The following is a 20492-nucleotide window of genomic DNA, read 5'->3' as shown; positions in this document are numbered from 1 at the left end:
ATCCTCTCTGCTTTTGTGTCACATCTAAGGATGAAGTTGACATTACTTTCTCCTGTGGACAAGCAAAAGTTGCGATGATAACTCGCTGCAACTAAAGACCTATAGTTAGATAAGTATATAACTACAGAACACTAGTCTAGCTATAGACCACCACTTGCTTCCCTGATCTGTTAACTGTTGTCATTGCATTTATTCCTCATGCACCAGCATAGCACAACATCTTAGAGACAGCAGTACAGAGCATGAAGGAAATAGAGGCAACTGATGGAGGAAGGAGGAATTTATGGGATTAAATAACTCTCAGTGACACTGTTGTCATTCTATGCAGCACATTTTCTATTCGACGTCCAAATCTACCTAATTACAGATTAAAATTGTATTTATAATATGTATTATATATATTATATATGTATATATGATGGAATAGCAACACCTGTCAAAATCAATAACGTCAAAAGGTGGACATAATTAAAAACAATACAACTGTAATCTCACCAGGAATTGGCTCTGGCACGCTGTAGGAAACAACTGGAAACAGTGCTGTTCCAGTGGGTTCACCAACATCCTGACTAAGCTATGGCCACTTTCTAAGTTTTGCAATTGCTCCAATTAAGTAACACTATTTTCTTCTTATCTGCACTTTCGCCCAAAGAAAAAAGGTGCTCATTCCCATATAACCTCAAGGGGCACAGGTTCCATGTGTTGTGAATCTCATCATAAATCAAACTGTCTCCCCCCATGCTATGCACCCCATTTTCACTAAAAGTTTCAAAGTTTTACACTTAAGTTGCTTCAGTTTGTGCCAGAGACAGGCTTAAAACCGAAGTGGATGCTGTGAGCAGCTGAGGTCTTTAGCAGTCTCCCCATCTCTTTCATTTCCATTTTCAGGTGCACTTTATGCTTTCTTGATTTAGAAGTGATGGACCAATAACAGTATATGTTATCATATCATGAGGAAGGCTCTAAACTTTACTTCTTCTAGATGAACCAGGAAAATTTTCTTTTCTCCCTCTCAGAGTATCTACTTTCCAGAGGTGAGAGACAAGCATATTCAAGCAGATCTCATGAGTGTGATGACAAATGAAATTCACTTATCAGACACAAGAATCACAAATCTGAACAGACCAATCTTCTGAAGCTCCCTGCAGAGTTATCATTGAAATGTGTACTTATTTCCCCTCATCCATAATGTGCCCTGCACACACACATTGAAGGATCAGATTGCTGCATCAAGGTCCTAGTCAGGGAGGGGGAAAAGTTTGCTTGGTTTTGCTAATTGAAATTCTTCCCTGTTGATATGGCTATCAAGATTTCCAAGTACCTTTCTGTCCACCTCCCCTTGTGCAGTTGCATGACAGCCATCCCAGGCAGCCCTCTCCAACTTCTTGGTGTCAGGAGTCTTACACATGCAGAACAGAGCTGCTGATTACTAAACAAAATGTTTGCAAGATGGATTATACAGGTTGTGGCTCCAACTGCTAGGCTGCGTACCAAGCAACACTCTAAGTTTTATTGCTATGAATTCTTCTTTTGAACAGTGTTCAGTCTGTTACCCCACAAGGAAGAGAAGTCAGAAGGCAAGGTCTTAGAACAGCTTCCTCAGAAACTTCCTCCCAGCTCAAGGATTGGTCTTGGAGACCTAACCAATAACAATGGCCATGTCTCCATCAGGTGGAAAGGGCTGCTTTTGTAGATGTTAATTAATATCTTACAACATCAGCAGCATGGCAGAGGAGGAGGGAGCCAAAGGGAAGGTGAAATTTAAAGCCAGTCACAGCTTAGTGGAAGGTTAGTGTCCAATATTTGTCCACCAGCCTGCAGACTTTGGAAGGATTTCATTCTGTACCAGCCCCAAGGGACACAGTTTGCCTACTGCACGTGACAAAGCTTCTGTGGAGGATGTTCCTCCCCAGCCCTCCTCAAGTCTTTTACATCCCCAGAGGGGTCAATTCCCTTAGCCACATCTATTGACAAGCCCAGCCACTCCTGCAGCAAGGCTTCTCTGTGATGTGAAAACAACCTTCTTGTCTTTCATAAGAGGGTGCTGTCATGCTCCACTGCAGATTGCTCCGGGTTTGTCCACACTGAATTGCTCTCTTAGTCAAAAGCCGTGTTGAGATTTCCGATGCTCCAAGCCAAGGATCCATCAAGCAATAACCAAGGAAGTGTGAAGTACAGTATTTCACTCAGAGCCACCCTACGTGATTGGACTTAGTCTGTACTCCCGTGCTGTTCAAGGGAACTTGCATGCAGACATGTGACAGAGATATCACTTCCTCATAACTTTTATGATTAGTTTGTCATAATATGATGCTCTTTTTGTCTTCCCCCAGCAGAGAGCTGTCAACAACTCAAACACTTGTCCCGCATTTAATCCTCACCGTGACCAACTTTTTTACTCATTTCTCTGGTAAGAAAGCAGGGCTCCAAACAAAAGCACTCGAAACTCTTCACCAGTACTCACTGAGTACTGCAAACTTAGCAAATAGTGGTTGTGACGGCACCAAAACCTTCTGATGGTCACAAACTGAAATGATTTGTCCTTCCTATTTCTGAGCTTCTTTCTTTGTCTCTTGCTCAGTTGGAAATGAAGACCAGCTCCATAGACAATGTGAGGATCCCATCCACTCTATTGCAAATTCCATACAAGAACATAGAACAGAAGACAAACACTATTCCTAACCAGAGAAAAATATTTTATCTGTAAGTCCATGAGTTTTAGTTCAAAGTCTAGTGTAACTTTTCCTCAATGAAAACAGATTTTTCATCCGTTTCTTACAGTTTGGCAGTATAATAAAAAAAATATCTATTCTGATACTCAGTTTTTCTAAGGTATCTAGCAGCAATAAATCATAGAGAAATAAGAAAAGCAAGTATCAAAATATGCAGTGGTACTTTCCCCTGTACTAAATCACCAACATGACTTCCTGGGTCTTGATAGGCTGAAAAGTTTAATTAAAAAAGAACACACTTATCAGACCAGTTGCAGAAAACTCATTTTAGCATGAAATTTAAGATAGGAACTGTCTCTCCTGGGGCAACTGTAATTCTCTTTTTTCAGCTGATGTCTGGAAGCAGACTAAGCAAAGCCAAGATATAAAGGAGTTAGACTAAAGAAGAGAGCCAGGAAAGGTGCAGTGACATTCTCTGCATTAATAAAGCAATGAGACAATGGATTGCACACTCAAATAAGGTGAATACACAACAAGTTTGCAGGAAAAGATTAATAAACTTTAGGTTAATAAGATAGATTAATAAACTTTGTTCTGCACTAAGAGATATTCTAACATAAACCGTAGCATCACACAGAATAGATATTTCCTGGCTATACTTGCAAGGGTGGTTTTGCTTTTTCCTTTTTTATTATCCACCCAAATGACATTACTGCAGTGTGACTTTCAGGCTCTGGCCAGCAAAATTAGGTAATGGAATTTAGGTGGCGGATAAAGTCATCGATCGGTGCCCAAGTAGTTTCGTCAGCGTATCTTGGATAATTCTGCCAGCCGGGCTGGCTCGTAGCACAATCCAGAGGCAGCTGAAGCAGCCAGCCACCCTCACAGGAGGATGGTGACAGGGGCCACCGCCCAGGGACCTGCGGAGGTGGTGCTGGCTCCGGGGGGAGACGCCCTGCGGGGCGAGGGGCACGAACAGCCGGGGCAGGGGCTCCGATCTTCCCCTTCCCGGTGGGAAGGGGCTGGTCTGGGGTGTTAAAACTCCAGGACAGCACGGCGATTTTGTCAAAGGTGGATTTTATGGTGACTCAGTGAGATTGATGGGGGTGGAGGTACAATGCAGGTGGAGACTCACAGAGATTGGAAAAGTCCTCTGAGACCATCGAGTCCAACCTGTGACCCAAAACCACTGTGCCAACGAGACCACAGCACTAAGTGTCATGTCCAGTCTTTTCTTAAACACCTCCAGTGATGGTGGCTCCACTACCTCCCTGGCCAGTCCATTCCAGTGTCTAACCACCCTTTCTGTGTAGAAATTCCTCCTAATGCCCAATCTAAACCTCCCTTGATGCATCTTGAGACTATGTCCCCTTGTCCTGTCACAATTTGCCTGGGAGAGGAGGCTGACTCTCACCTGGCTACAACCTCCTTTCAGAGAGCTGTAGAGACTGACAAGGTCACCTCTGAGCATCCTTTTTTCCAGGCCAAACAACCTTATCTCCCTCAGCTGCTCCTCATTGGACTTGTGCTCCAGACCCTTCACCGGCTCCACTGCCCTTCTCTGGATTCGCTCCAGAAGAAGGAGACTTGTGAGAAAGCAGTCTTGTTCCAGCACCAAGGGGAAAGTCCACAACTACAGGTTTCCCCAGAACCAGAAACAGTAATTTCTGTACAAAAAATACGCCTCCTGTATAAAAATACTCCTGGGCTAGGAGTCTTAAATGCCTTCCGCACTGAAAATGCATCATCCAAAGCAGGTTGTATGGGAGAGAAAAGTTAAGTGTGAATCACTGCACTACCATTATACATGTATTTAATTAAATACACTATTCTCCCAAGAGGAGATATGAGTATTCTCATGAGAACTGTAAGGAATGGATACGTGAAAAGAAACACTGAAGATTTTTATATAACTAAAAGCTAAGCTAATAACTAAAAGCTAAATGGATCACCATTTTCCTTAACAGAAGATACTTCATTAAGTAAAAAAAGTGATCCAAAAGGGAATGATAATTTTTTGAAGCCCCAATATATTACTCAGTAATGTTAATATATATTTCTTTGCCTGGATTTACAAAACAGCTATAGACTGCCAAAAGATATATATGTTTACTACTACAGCTCTGCTGGGAGATTCTCAGTAGCAGTTTATACTGGCAGGTCAGGGAATGCAGAAGAAATATTAACACTGAAAATGTTTGGGTGGTGAGCCTCCCATTTCAGTTGCCTTTCTAAAAGAAATCTAACACGAATTTTTGTTCAAGCAACCCATGACAATCCTACAGCAGATCTGAATGAATGAAATAACCTAGAAACCAAGATCAGAAAAGAGTCTCATGACAATGATACCTCAGTCATTAGGATTGTTTTACCTGTCCACATCTAGACACCTGGACAGCAGTGCTAACCAGGGTCATGGGAGAAATCAATCAGCAGTGCCTGTGCACATGCACCCCTCCCAGGTTACCTCTGTTAGAGGCTCTGACTGATGCACTCTTCAGTCTTTGCAGCCACAGTCTGAAAAACACAGTCTGCATGGAATGAGGATGCAGATCTGTGATGACAGGGAAGTTTTACTCAGTTTTTCACCTGCCCTCTGGCCAGACCCCGATGCTCTGCGTGGTGGCGTTGGCTGCTGATGGCACCATGCTGCTGGGCAACTGCACAGACATTCAAGACAAGGGACTGTTTTCTTCTGAAAATCCAAAGGAGATGCATGTCAGTCAGTCAGCTTACCAAAGCATGGCACTGCCTAGAGCCTAGTTGTCCAAATGACAAGGCAAAGAGAGGAAAGGAAAAGGGACAATTTCTTCTACAATGTAGTAAACTTTGATAACTTCCAAAAAGTGCTGCTGTAAGTGGTCTCAGAGTCACTAAGAAACAGAGAAGGACACTCCACAGTTGAAATGCTATACCATGGCCAACATGCTGGTGCCCTCTCTCTAGCAGTCATGTATCGGCCCTTTACCCCAAAGCTACGGGAAGAAATCAAACAGGCAGTGGACAGAGTCAACTATGGATTTGACTATTCAGTGTTTGATCAGTTTGGGAAATGCTAAGGCTCATGTAGGTGGCCCACAAAAGGAGAAGCTGTGAAATAAATGCACCTTGAGGCTGAACCAGACTCTTCCCTCTCTCTCTCTCAGGGAGAGTCATGACTTCTCAGAGAGAAGTCAGTGTCTGATGCCTTTAAAATTTTCAAGTGCTGTCTTGTGTCTCACATGTAATACTACTGGACAGCACCACCATGTCCCTGGTCAAAACATGAGACACTTCTTTAATTTTGCAGATGTCAATCTCTCAGTAGCATTTCTGACAGTTCTGAATTTTTTTTTTTCTTTTTGTTTTTTTTTTTTTTTTTCAAAGAAGAAAAGGGTTTCCAGAAGATCTGAGGCCTTAAGAGAAAAACCTGGGCTGTTTGTGTGCCTTCTCTGTGTTGTACCATCTGAAACAGTAAAAGCCTTTCAAAGGCACTGCAGGAAGGAACCTGCTGAATTTTCTGTGCTCTGGGAGAAGGTCTGAAGGGCAAGAAGTAAAGAATCCAGTGATTCTTTCTTTCTGTCATTACATGTCCTTTGCTAAATCTTGAGTAGAGGTGTCGCCAACAGAGCATTCCGGTTCAGAGTTCGTGGAGTGACATATAAAGGTAACTCACGACCTTGGTGATTAGGTCATACACTCCATCCCACTGTCCCATCGGATCACCCATCTGTTTGTGAATTTGCCTTCAGGGAGCCGCACAGCAGGCTTGATTCTCATTCCTTTCAAACAGTGCCACTTCCCGGTTTAACTGAACCATTGCACTTCTTCATTTGCAAGAAAAGCTGGGATGTGGACTGGACGTGTTTTCCCAGACAGGAACCACTCCAGGAACCCAGCTTGCATTATTGTAACTGGCTGAAATCCTAGGTCTGATGGCAAGTCTTCTCAAAACAGCAGAAAGTCCGACATTCTCCTGTCAAAGTTTGTTCATATCCTGAAGAAAGTTTCAGTAACTGTTTCAAGACCAGCCTAGTCAGTCCCAAATCCTCCATTTACTCTTGCTAACTGAATTTACAGAACAGCCACTGAGCTACAGCATGCTTCAAATGTCCCCTGCTAGCTCCCTGGGACAGATGGGAGATTTTCTACTCATTACAGAGCTAATGTACTACTAGATTAGCCTCCTCAATTTTACATCTTTCTACTATATTCACATCACTTCGAATATTCCTTCAGAAAGTTAAATAAAATTCGCAGCTATAGAAAACTCAGGAATTTCTGCTGGCTTCCCATAGCTGAGTTTATTGCAGACATCTAAACTGAAAGTTTGCTAGGGCCAACAGTTAATTTACTTCAGATATTAGCTATGAAACCTCACAGAATCCTGCAGTCCTCAAGTGCGTCTCCAAGTAAGGCAATGGTCACCTCCAGGCTTAAAAAAGAAGTATTTAAATATGAAGGGACACCCCACTATGAATATTTAATCGCTTGCATGCATTGCTTCTTAGGGTACCACAAATATTTGGAGAACATCGTCTTTGTCTTTCTCCAAATGTCAGACAGGTGGTGCTAATGAAACTGCAGTGGGTGGGTATTAAAAATACTTCTCTGCAGAAATGTTTAGAAGTGGTTTGTGTGACTCTCTTGCAGCTTCTTCTACTGCTATTTATAACCAGCCCAGCCATCTGAGGTGCCCTTGAAATATTTCATCATGTCAGCGTATAACATTCTGCATATGCTGCTCATTCCCTCTGGCACAGTTAAAAGACCTTGTCCTGCAATGATGAGCTTTAGGTTGCATTCCAGAAAGCTCATGAAGGCCTGGGAGGAGCCCCAAAATGATCCAGACCTCCAGGACTGAACTGACTTAGACTCTCTTTCTCCTGCAAAGCTGGAAAAATCAGCTTTATTTACGTACCTCCATGCTTACTGCCAATAGATCATGAGAGCTCTGTTTGTTCTGTCTCCAGCCCCTTTCATTCTGTCCAATACTGCAATCAGTGAGCCAAACCCATTGAAGTACCTTCGTGCCCACAGACTGCACAAAGAAAGCATAGCTGGATGAGGGAAGTTTTACAAAATTGTAAAAGTAAGGCTGACCAGGCTGAAGGAAAGACATCAAACAACACATCCAACTAAGCTCTGCTTTTGTTCCACTCCCTGGACTAGGATGTGCTCCACAGAACCCACAATTAGCTCAAGAAAATTGGCTTTTGAAAGTATTAGTCTGAACAGCCCCAGGATGTAAAACAGGAGGAGGCACAGCACAGAAACAGTCATTAGTTTAAGTGCTCACTAAATGTCAACCCTCCCTCCTGCCACACTACGCAAACAGTCCACCCCTGACTGTGACCCCACTTCCAGTCTGTCTAGAAAGCCTGTTGCTTTGAAAAGCCATCAGGTAGTTGCCACACTGCTGTTAGTGCACTCAAAGCCTGTGGGCAGCTCAGCTTGTACTTACTTTGCCAGCTATAATCCTTTATTCTGGCCCTAGAGAAATATATTCCATCCCCAGCAAAGCTGAACATACGAGGAGAGGAATCTGTGCAAAGCACTTACCAAGCCTCATGGTGATCACATACAGAGGTTTTCCAGGGAGATTCGCTCTTCCTGCAGAGATGAGCACTGCCACCACATTATAGAGAGGTGGGAAGTATTTAACACAGGCATGCCCAGGATAGTGGTAAAAGCAATTCCCTTTTCCATTTCTACAAAGTAAGTGGGGGCTTTAAACAGACCTTATTCAAAATGCCTTGGAAATTTCATAAAACCATGAAGTCTGATTACAGCTGAGCTGAGATGTGCTTTATCACCCATGCAAGCATGAGTTGCAGCAGTGACCATCCAGTCCAATCTTTCCAACATGAGAAGTGGGCGAGGCCTGCTACTACTGTCTACTACCTCTCCTGCTATTCTGCATATCCAGAGCAACAAAACCAAATCACTTTTGCAGCAGGATGACTTATTTTTAACCTCTATTTAATTCTGCCACAATGACAGGCAAATTAAAGACCCCTGAGAAGCTTTGCCTGGTGCTCCCAGGGCTGTCCCAGGAGAACCATCAGCCCAGTGTTCAGGTGTGACACCCACCATCAGAAGTCCAGGAGCAGCTCTCCAGATCAGGGATTTAAAAGGGCCAGGTTTGTGTAAATAGTTGGCTGGTCAGTACCTATATCTTACCATGCCCTGTGCCTGATCAGCAGCTGTCTTACCTTCATAGTGAGTTCCTTTCTAACCTCCTCCTGGGTGAGGGGTGGTCTGTTCTCTGTGCAGGTGTCTGAGGGGTGCTGAGAGATATGTGTGTGTAATGGTGATGTCTGGCCAAGTAACAGCAACTGGGGAGAGTGGGATCCAACTACTGGAGAGGCTGGGAGCCTGAGTCCAGATGCCTGAGGAATCCACCTTGTACTGACCGAATTTTTTCTGTGAATGACTACAGTGAAGTTCAGAGGCCCCAGCACACACACACAGACACAAGCACATGCAGTCTGCATGTTCTGTTACTGGTGCAAGTTCTGAGTCTTTGTTTCACCTTTGGTTTCTCAAAACTTTGCACTTCCCTAGCTCCCTAAAGACCAGTAATATCAATCTGTTCTCTGATTAACAGAATATTTAATCTACTTCCTCTTCTGTCGAGCATATACATCTCTCTCGGTACTGTCAGAGCACCTCTTCCACTTGGAACCAAGCTCTGGGATGTGAGCACAGCTTTGTATGCTGGACTGCAATAATCAGTTTAGGGGCAGATTAGGATGAGGATAAACAGTGATTTACCCCAACAACAAGACTGCATCAGGAAGTCAAAGAAGGCAGCTAAAGAGAACTTTTCTCCAGCATGGACAGAGAGAGGGAGCTGACAGTATTCAACAAACTTCACTGAGCCTAAAATTTGCCTGTGTTACCATGGATGCAGCACTGAAAGCAAACACACTTTTGCAAGTCGGGTGCTGTTCAGCATCTGGTTCTTTTGCTACATAGCATGGATAACTTTGCCTGCTCTAAAACAAGCTGCAAATGTCTAGCAAGGAACACAGTTTTAGAAACCCACTGCACACTAAGATATAAAACAAATGCACAAGCCTCAAGGAAAAGCCCATACAGGTGAGCTTTCATGCTTGCCAAGCAAGAAGCTGGGTTTATGCACAGTGGAGAACAAAACCAAGAGGCTTGCTGAATTACAGTTCTTACGGTAGGAGAGTTGTATTAGCATATGTGGCAAAATCAATTGTCACTTGTGTGCATCAGATCATCTGCAGCCAGCATCTACCCCATCCACTACTCTGCAAATCCCTGGACCCTGTAGTTATAAGGGAATTTCTAACTGCTCCTATGCTGCAGTTCAGAGAATGGATCCACCACACCTTGGCACAACTGCTTTCTCCCAGAGTGCTCAGATGAGAAATCCAGCACTGCCCGGTTAACATTAATAATCTCTGAATGAACCAGACCTAAAAAAATCTTGGAAAGGAGCTGCCATAGTGTGATACAAGATGCCCTAAAGTGAAGCAGAAAGAGATAAGGGAAAACCAACTAAAGTGTTCTTTGATAAAGAAAAATTGCAGCTAAATCGGGAAAATCCAGTTCTAAAATAATCAGAGCCGGTTTTGGACTCCAAGACCAAGAAGACTTACAAAAGTGGCATAAGCAAAGAGCCTGATCACAATATAAACCTATGAGAACTTTGAATGCAGGAGTAGTACCTATTCACATGTTAAAATCTAGCAGACCTGTGCTCCCAAGGCTCCTGTCAGCAGATGGGTGGGATCCAGCTGACAGTGGCTCTCGATCAGTGCTGCAATAGCTGCATGCATCTCTCATAAAACTGATCTGTCAGAGGGCAGGTGGATGACAGGTGGACCACTGACTTGCCAGCTAATGACTGCACCCTGGCTGTCACTTTGATGATGTGGCACTGCCCATTCTCTGAAAGATATGGCTTCTCTTCCCTGGGGCTGTCTGGCCAGTGGCCATCCATAAAGCTATGTGTTGTCCCGGTGTTTAGAAGCCCTTCTTTCTACTTCCTGGGCTTACCTCTCCCACTGGTTGTTTGATCAACTCAGAGGTGACCCAGTGATCCTGGAACACACCAGGACACAGCTTCTTCCCCAGCAGCCATGACTGGCCACCTCAGAGTTTCTAACCAAGGATCTGACTCCCTTACAGCCACAGGACTTCTTGCACCAGATTCCGTACTGGGGCAGCTGAGTCACCAGGATGTTTGCAAGGACACATGCTCAGCACCTCGCAACATGCAATGGAAAATGAAGCAGTATTCAACACAAAATCCAAAGTGATGCTATGTACTGCAGCAGGAATTTCCCAACCAACCTCTCTTTTCCATTGTGCCCTTTTCCAACTAGCTAATTACATTGCACTCAAAAGTGTATAGACTTCTTAGTCATCCCAAGCACCCCTGTGAAATTGGGTTTTTAATGCTGTCTGAGCACAGACTTCACTGTTTCACAGTCAGCTCACCCTTTCCAATGACCTCCAGGATCTCCTGTAGAATTCCATTCTTTTCCTTTGACTTAAAATTAAGTCTATTATCGGTTATGTAACAGTGGTTGTTCTTTCAGATCCACAGCTACAATAAGTGCATCTTGTATTTCCCAGGCACTTAGTGTGTTAGTCTACGCACAGCTCCTACCTCTTTCTTTGAATTGTGGAAAATTATGCTAGCAAATCTTTTCACATGTTTAGTCTCCAGCCATTCTGACTAAAAGTAGCAAAAGTTTCTGTGAGACTTTGTGAACCAGAGCAGAACTACGTAAACCCTGTCTGTCAAAGATATTCTAATCCTGAAAAGCTCTTGAAGAGAGAAATGGTGAAGCAGTCCCTGACAGATCGGAATGCACACAGATTTGCTACTACTTGTTTTCTAGGGAAAGAGGAGACTTTATCCAGAGAGAGAAGCCTGTTTTCTCTTCAGCCAGGGCAGACAACATCCGTTGAGGTGAAAATGATAGAGGGTCCGTTGTCTTAGTATCAAACTGGCATTATGACCACTTTCAAGCAATGCTGGCTACAATAAAACCTAGAGAGAGCCTCAAAGCTGAGTGGAGGAAAAAATTGAAATCATCAAGTCTCAGATGTTGCAGCTGCAGTCTGCAACACTGATATGAAGCAGAGAAAGGAATCTTTTCCAGAGGATGTGAAAGCAGGTCCAATGGATACACACTACTTGACATCCAGTTCACTACTGTACTATCAGTCTCTTTGCAGGCACTCTCATAAATCAGCACATTTAAAACAATAATCCAAGGAATGCTAATACAGTCCACTGCAGATGGTTACAAAGACATTGCTTAAATGGGAAAACAGAATCGTTTGGACAATACATTGTATTACAAAATATACCAATGCAGAACTTATGCTCTGCACCCTGCTGGGAACCAGAACAGAATAGAAGTAGAGACATTATTTTCTGCATTAGCAGTCACCATTGTGCACCACAGCAATGGAAACCTTCATATGGCGCAGCCTTAGAGCATCCAGAATAAAAGGCTTTGTGTTCTCCTGAAAAAAGGAGTCAAAATTCAGGCGAGGGACTGTGAACTTTTCATCAAACGAGAAAATAAATAAACAAATAAATAGCCTTAAAGAATTTCATCAGAATAAAGCTTCCCTTCCCTCAGGTGCGTGAAGAAACAAATACATGCTACAAGCAGGGGCCAAAAAGAAGAGGCAAGGCTGTAAGGGCAGCATGTCCCCAGGGAAACCACCCAGTCTTCCTGTTGTATCCAGTTGCTTAGGTTTTTGTTCTGTTTTTATTTTCATGGATATGGTATATGTTTGGACACATCAGGATATGACTGTTACACACAATACACAGACATGTGCACTCCAAACCCTTCAATAAAACATCTCTACATAGCGTCAGTACAAATCCAAGTACACATCCAAGACAGATGTGGCCTGTGTCTTACTCTTAGCAGGGGAATCTCTCAGACTACTCTTGTAAACCTTTTTCTCCAATAAAGCCAGGCCACTGCTTGAATTTCTCAAAGAAAAAACTAATCAAAAGGAAGCTTTTGAAAAAAAAAAATCATGAATATATAAAGCTAAATGAGGGCCATTAAAGACATGCAGGGACTTGTTACATAGAGGGGCACGAGGAGTTGCACTGCAGCATACCTCTATTCAGACACTTACTCAGATGTGGTACCGGATTAAGCTTAAGTGAGCTGAGATTAATTTAATCCTGACTGTATCTACACTGGGATTTAAACAGCCGAATTTATCTAAGTGCACATATTCAATTAATATGGATTTTTTTTTTTTTCCTGACTGCTCCAAGCTCAAGGAAACCCTGAGGAAGTTATTGCACAGAGATATTTCACTGGAAGTACTGATTTTTATAGCAGAACACTCAATCAGTGAAGTAAGAAAATATCAGTTACATATAAAATAAGAAATACCGGTTAGAGCTTTCTCACAGTGAATTATCTCTGGGCTAAAAACGGAGTTAGGTCCTACTGGCTGCAGGGCAGGTTTATGCTTTCAGGGCTAGCTAACAAAACTACTAGCTCAACTTCTTTTTGTGAGGCTTGGGAATTTCAGTCAAACTGGAATAGTTCTACCCCTTATATGTTAGATTAATATCAAATTCAGGTAAGGAGGGAAGTTAGTTCAGATCCATCATGTATTTCTGTTGTTTAGGCTTTTTGCAAGTATATTTTCCATGAAACAATATAATTTACAAAACATCTTCTGCCACAACCATTTCGAAGGTCACTTTTTCAACAGACGTTAATGGTGGTGCTTTAATCATTCCTGGAGTGAGGTATACATGTAATCATTCCTTCTGCAAACCTTAGCATTTTATCAATGATACGTGTGCCAATTAAAGCGACCACAGCTTGTGTATACAGCACTATGTACATCTGCTGGCAGAGGAGAGAACTCCTGTCATCTCCTAACTACTCCAGCACTTATAAAGCTCAGAAAATCTACCACACTCTCACGAAACAGAACCCTTGTGTTTGAGCACATCTTCTCCAGACTCCTGTAGTGGTTTCTGAAAGCCCAAGAAGGAAAGAAGCAGGTTGAGCCAGGCCCACCACTGGTCACTTCACAGAGAGATGGAAACAACCAGTAGTACAAAGTTCAGGGAAATGTTAGAACCTCTAATAATGAAACCATGGAAGATGGTTACAAAATGTAACACTTGCTGAATAAGTGGTGACTTTTATTCACTTTTAAGTGACAGGCAAAGGGACCTTTCCATGGGAAGTCTCTCATGCTGGTATCTAAATGAATCTAGCAAGTGGCAAATGCCTAATTTCCTTGGGGCAATTACAGATTGGTACCATGAGTATAAATAAGAAATATATGTATGAATAAAATCCTGACTTCAAACTAACTCAGAATTGTGGGCAGTTCCTAACAAGCCAAGAGCATGAATAAGAGTGCTGGCCTCTCAGTATGTAGAGCAGTTCACAAACTGTACATTTGCATTACTGCATGTAGATACTGCAAGAAATTCTACTACAGTAGCATCTGCTTTGGATTATTATTGTGTTTTCTCAATGAGGTATTTCAATTAATTTTACCTAAAAATCCCCCCCTCCCCCCCCCCGGTATTAAAATAAATCTCAGAGATCTTGAAGGAAAAAAGCTCTTCAATGCCATACCACCTCTGCTTCAGTCACACTGCATTTATTCAGCACTGTAATGACTGCTAGATCCTTATGTTCTTGGGGGAAAACGGGACAATAACTTCCAGCCTGACAGTATTTCAGTTAGTTTCTCTGCTTTTATTAACAAGCATATAATATTCATTGGCAAAACACTGGATACAAGCTTCACTATCATAAAATCAAAACATTAAGCATTAATCCCCAAAAGGCTTATTCAGACAAAACTAGCCACCAGTAGTACAGAAATTACACAGTAACACAAAGCATAAAAAATTGTAAACTTTTAAATGAAGCTAAGCCAAAAATATGGTTTTACACTGTGACAGTTCCAGAATCTTTATTATGCCACATGTGAGGAAAAAGGCTTAGTGGTTGCACTGGCTTATTGTCCCTTAACTGTAAAACAATCTTGTTGCAGAAGAACAAACTTTCATTTTGTCCAGACAGGTCGCTTGAATTCAAGATTCCATCAAACCAATACTTTCAGTTTCAAACAGAAGTTAACAAAAATAGTGGAATATCAGCATTCAAAAACCACAGCTCCTTCCTTCAGCCATACCTATCCATTTGCATGAATGATCCCGCTGGTTTCTGTGGAACCATCCACATTAATAGTAAAAGTTACCAATGTAAGTGTTCACAGAACTGGACATTTAGTTCCTACCCTACCATCAGGATGTGGACAGGTTGTTGTGGCCTCAACAGATTTCCAAAGAGCCCTAACTATGATCAAACATGGATCAAATAGTGGAACCATACCTTTAGTTTGTACATAAATAAACCATAACTTCACAGTAAAACATTACCTATTGACTTGCCACAAGACCCAAGTTCCTAGATAGTTTTTGTCCTGATTGCAATTTTTGAATAGAGCAGGAATTGAAACATTGTTCCATGTTCTTTAATGTTGTTCTCTGCAGCTTTTACTTCAACAACAGATCTCATGACCTTAGTTGCAGTTAATTGTATCTTATGTAGAGATTTTCTTGTATGGGACAATTTCTTTCCCTGTTATCAACTTTAGGCAGATTAACTGAAGTGTAGGTTGCATTAATGTTTCCAGTGAAACATCCAAACTGATTACCTGAGGAAAAACAGAAACTTGATTTTTCTGTTCAGTAAAGCCTTCTGTACAAAATGCATTTTGAGTACTGAAGATTCATCTCACTGATGTACAGACTGGTTGGCTTTTTCCTATTATATTTAGCTCAATGTAAGACGCAGAATGCTGTAAAATACGCAAGTTATATTTATCATCCAGCAGAAGAAAAAAGATCAGTAAATCCCCTAGGACTAACTATGTTGTTATAAAGACAGTAAGAGCCAGACAAGCTTTCAAAGGCTCATAGCCTACTGGAAAATAGCACCATTATAGTTGTAGTCTGATATTTTTTATGGTCCCATATCCCCTGAGGTGATAGTGTTGTGTATGCTATTGCACAACCAATAAAAATAAATATTCCCAGGTTTGATGGTACACAAATATACCAGACCTAACAATGGCACAAAACATTTTCAGATAGGCTGCAAGTCTTGTCGATTGCTTCCACAATTCACATTAAGGTTTCTTGCAAGATCATTTATTTTAAAATATTGCTGACAGATAGTTCTTGTACTTACACATTTTTTAAATCCCCTATTTCACTCGTAAAATAAAAAAAAAAAGGAACAAATCAGAAAACACACCCTCCCACCCCCAAATAATAGCCCCAAATAAAACCCCATTTCAACAAGTGAGAAAAGCTGTCTACATTCCTTTTAAATGTAATGGTAAATAGATGCTACATTTACAATTTAAACATATGCCTAATAAATGCATGTTTCAAACCTATTGCACGAAAGCATAAGTAATGCTCTTTATCCATACAAAACAAAAACATACAAATGAAAGCTACTCAAACTCAGTGTAAAAGGAAGAAGCTTGTAAAAACATATTATGATTTCATTTTATATGCGCGTAAATAAAGCTGGACCACCGAAACAAAAAAATATGTGGATGGCAAAATAAGACAGAAGGCTTAAAGTAGAATAAATAATTTTATAAAGTTAAAATTTAAACCTCCAAATCTTATTTAAATTCAATATTATATATTCTATCTGAATTCTTTATTTTTTAATGAAACTATATTTAATGAGACTCTGAGCATGAATGATTCATCAGTCTCATTGCTGCTGAGGATAATGCAACAAGATACTCCTTTACTGCAATGATTTTTCAGCGTAAGAAATTGTAAAAACTACTTCACAGTAATGGCATCTTCACAAAAGCCAAAATAAACCACCATTATCTCATCAGGACTAAGAAACACCTATGTCTGAGTCTAAATTTTAGTTCAACTTTGAACAGTATCAGAATTTTTCTACCCAATATAATCTTGATATAAATTAACTGTCCCTTAAGCATCACACAAGTGAAACAAGACTCTGACCCAAAGACAACCTCCCTCTGTATTGGAGTCTTTTACTGAGGCTAACAAATGGTCCAGACAGTCACATCACTCCCGAGGGAAAGAATTTTTGTAGTGAAGATGTTGTCACACGTGATTTAGAAAAATAACTGAGTAGCTTTGGATTTTTTGTTGTGTTTTTTTTTTTTTCTCTTTTTACTTGTGAGGTTTTATCAGATAAAACACATTCCAAAAGCAGTTACACACAATTACAAGCAAAAAACCCAGCTGTAGGTATTAATGCTGGCTTGAATTTATGTATCCATATAGTTATAAACAGAGTTTTCTATATACTGATAGCACCATAACAAATTCAAGTGATTCTAAAGGTGGTTATAAACTTATAAGTTCTATACTGTTATTACAGCAAGAGATAGATTTGAAAGGCTTCTGAATTTGCGTGTTTGTAATTAATTTCTCAGTTGCACAAAGTACAGGGAGGTAATAAAATCCCAATGTACTTAAACAGCATTACATCAATATCTAGTCATAAAAAAAATTTCTGCAATACACACACTCTGAGGTAGACAGATCTCATATATATATGTAGGTGTGTATATGTATATATACGGAAACCATATATATATACACACGTGTATATATATATATGGAAACCAAATATATACACACTCGTTTTTATGTATACATATTTTCTGGTTAAGGTGGTTAATCAGAATGCTGTCTGGCAGCTTTAATTTTATGTCTACATCAGGTACAGTCACTGTGTGTATACTCTGGGTGCACAGAGGGGGGGGACACTTACAGTCCTGTCCATATTCTCAGTGCCTCAGTGGCAACGCTAGCCCCTTATTTACACTAGAACAGCAACAACCACATAAACAGCACCAGAAAGGCCCAGCGTGTCAGCTTGTGTACACATCCATACTACCTGCATTCACTGTTTCACGGAAAGTTTATAAAAATGGTAGACCTATGAACTCATTTGTTCTTTTCCGCCAGTTCAAGTAATGTTAAAAGACAGAAAAAAAGCTAAAATACACATAGCTGAGTCCACAAAAAAAAACCAAAATCAGAGCCAAGTTCGATTCCGTGGCTCACACGCACGCACACGCAAAACCCCACGCAAGAATGCAGACGTGGAGTTCTGTGTAACCTAAACATTCAAATCAGCTATCTTATACTTTCACCCCCAAGGACAGCAGCATGCTTTGGCCCTTGCATGGCTCTCCTTTCCATCTCCACAATTCATTAGGCTCCCTTTCATTCTCTGCTCACATACTTTTTGATTTCCTTCCCATTCACATCTGTGACCATAATCAAAACGAGGAACTCTGCTCTTAAAGGCAAGCAAAGCTGGGGCATCCCTTCTGCAGCAGTGGAGCTGGGAAAGAAGGACTGAAGACTCCAAAGAAGGAATCTGAGGGACATGTGCTGACAAATGTGGTGCCTTGAAAACTCAAGAAGAGGAAGAAGATTTAAAATGCTTGGATAAATCTCTCGCAGGATCAGCTTTTGAGTTAATGAGTAACACTTTCTAGCAGAAGAGGAGAAGGAGCACAGCCAAAGGAAGCAGGACAGTTACAGGCAAACTTGCTTTCTTATCCATAGACAATTTATCAAAACATAACAGGGTTTAACAACAGGAACAGCAACTAGCATTTTCAGCTGACTGGAAAACTCTTCCAAAATTAGGTTAACTATTTCCAGCTGCCAATAATATGGCATAGACTGCTTTCAGTGACTTGACACCTGTGCCAGACAAATATTCTCACAATCATACTATATATGCCACACTGTGTACAGCTTGCAGAAATCACTTTCAACTACTGTTTTTAAAAAGCCAATTATTTCAAAAAGCCCTACAAAAAGTGCAGTGAACCCTGCTAAGTGCCATTGAGGGTGCTTTCTAGAACATATATAGTTATATGTGTATATAAATGTATGTACCCATATATACATGTGTGTGTATCACCTTGCATCCATTAGGGCTGATGCAAGCAAAATTATCAGTTAAGGCCAAAAGGTGCTAAAATAATCTTGTCTGACTCCCCCCTCCACCCTACCCTAAGTGAGCTAGGAATTGCAGTAAGGAAAATGCTATAGTTGCATCAGAAAACAGCTAAAGGAAATATAAAGCTGTTTATAATATCTAAGGAATTTTTAATCAGTGAAATGAAAAGTCTGCAATACTCCCAAAGTTGTCCAAGAGCCACTATTTCAATAGCTAGTGAAAGCAAATTCTCTCTAAATTAAAAACTGATTTCTGCAAGCCACAACTACAAAAGAAATGTTTGCTTTTTAAGAAATTCACAAATCTAGCACTTGTGAGTATTTGTCATTAAGTGGTGCAATTTATGCCATAGCAAAATATCAGGGCACATTGAAATCAACTGAAATTATTTCTACTACTCTTACCAAATTAACACGTATACAGAAGTATCAAAACTTTATTAAAACACAAGGTGAGGGAAAGCAATAACTGGGCAAAAATGACAAATTTATTGGTTTCCCAGATTTTCCGAAGTTTTCAATGCAGCATAATAAATTATCACCAGTCACTGTATCATTAGGTATGTTCAATGCTCTACAGAATAACTTGAATAAAGCCAATGCAATCAGGCATACTATATAAGACAATAACACTTTGCAAAAATATAGTTTTTAAAGATTCAGAATGCAAAAAGTAACTAAATGCAACTTGGTGTCAAAAGCAACATATTTAAATCACCCCACAACATTCTAACTTTTTTTCTGTGTAACTGTAAGAGACAAATCAGGCTGAGCTACATGGAACTGTGAAGTGTTTTCAGTATCTGTAAACTTAATGCTGGTAGTGTCTTGTTGAGTTGAGACTTCTTTCTTCCGTACAAAAAAAAAAAAGTATAAATATTTTCTGCCCAGGAGTCTAGGTTACACATCCATAGAAGAAATATTCAGGACAGTCCACTATGAAAGCCCTCGTCTTCCAAAATTACTCGGCTGGTTTGTGTGATGTGATTAGTGATGCACTAAGAAGGTGCCAGATGATAGTCTCTGCAAAAAACTCTGTCCAGAAGGACAATAAAGTTCTCTTACAGCAAGTCCATTTTGGGTCTATAATGTAGCAGTAGAGGTGCTTTCTGCAAGACAGAAATATCAGGTTAGTCAAGAAACAAACTCAGAACTGATCTACTCAGTAGGTCAATCTGCTATTTCATAAGCTAAATCTTCAATGAAAGACCAGAACAGCTATCTGATCTGTCAAAAATTCACAAAAATTCTTTGTCAAAAAGACAAAGACAAGATGCAACTTCATCTATGGGGCTCAAACAAGAGATAAAGAATCATTTCCTCTTTGTCTCAGGAGCAGATCTGTTTTACTTGGAAAACTCATTCCCAGTAAAGGACATGTCCAGGAAGCAGCATAAGAGTACGTGGTACGTCAGGTTTCACAGCTCTGGCTTGATTCCTATTCTGTGAAAGTGTCCACTGATTTTTTTTTTTATGAATAGCTAAACTTCTAACAACCATGACATCCTGCACCATGGATTTCTGTGTCTCATGAAAACAATTACTTCTGTTCGTTTTTGCTGGACCTCCCACCCCTCAGTGTCATTTTACATCCCTAATGTCTTTCACTTGAGAAGGCAGTTTATAGTTCTCCCTTCTCCATATGACTCACAATTTTACAGATCTCTCTGATAAAGGTGAAGAGCAGACTGTACAGCATCGATTTGATGCTCCTGTGTGGTTCTCCCCCTAGCTCCCACATCCTAACCTTTGCTTTGTATCCTTTTATTTACACCTACATT

General features: G+C 40.8%; 1 protein-coding gene across 4 annotated transcripts in view; it reads right to left on the bottom strand.

The window, feature by feature from the left end:
* Positions 1 to 14389: 14389 nt before the first annotated feature.
* The window catches only part of PCGF3 (polycomb group ring finger 3), a 54747-nt gene continuing 48644 nt past the window's right edge, over positions 14390 to 20492 (bottom strand). For all 4 annotated transcript variants that reach the window (XM_051777525.1, XM_051777524.1, XM_051777526.1 and 1 more), the window contains one exon: positions 14390 to 19820. In XM_051777525.1, coding sequence (XP_051633485.1) covers positions 19773 to 19820 — 48 coding nt within the window. In that variant the 3' untranslated portion in view covers positions 14390 to 19772. The remainder of the gene's footprint in view (positions 19821 to 20492) is intronic.

The sequence above is a fragment of the Manacus candei genome, unplaced genomic scaffold (genome assembly GCF_025592945.1).
Source record: "Manacus candei isolate 608988 ecotype Guabito, Panama unplaced genomic scaffold, ASM2559294v1 h1tg000010l, whole genome shotgun sequence".
NCBI lineage: Eukaryota > Metazoa > Chordata > Aves > Passeriformes > Pipridae > Manacus > Manacus candei.
Note: the sequence above shows the minus strand (reverse complement) of the source record. Positions and strands in the feature narration are given on the sequence as shown.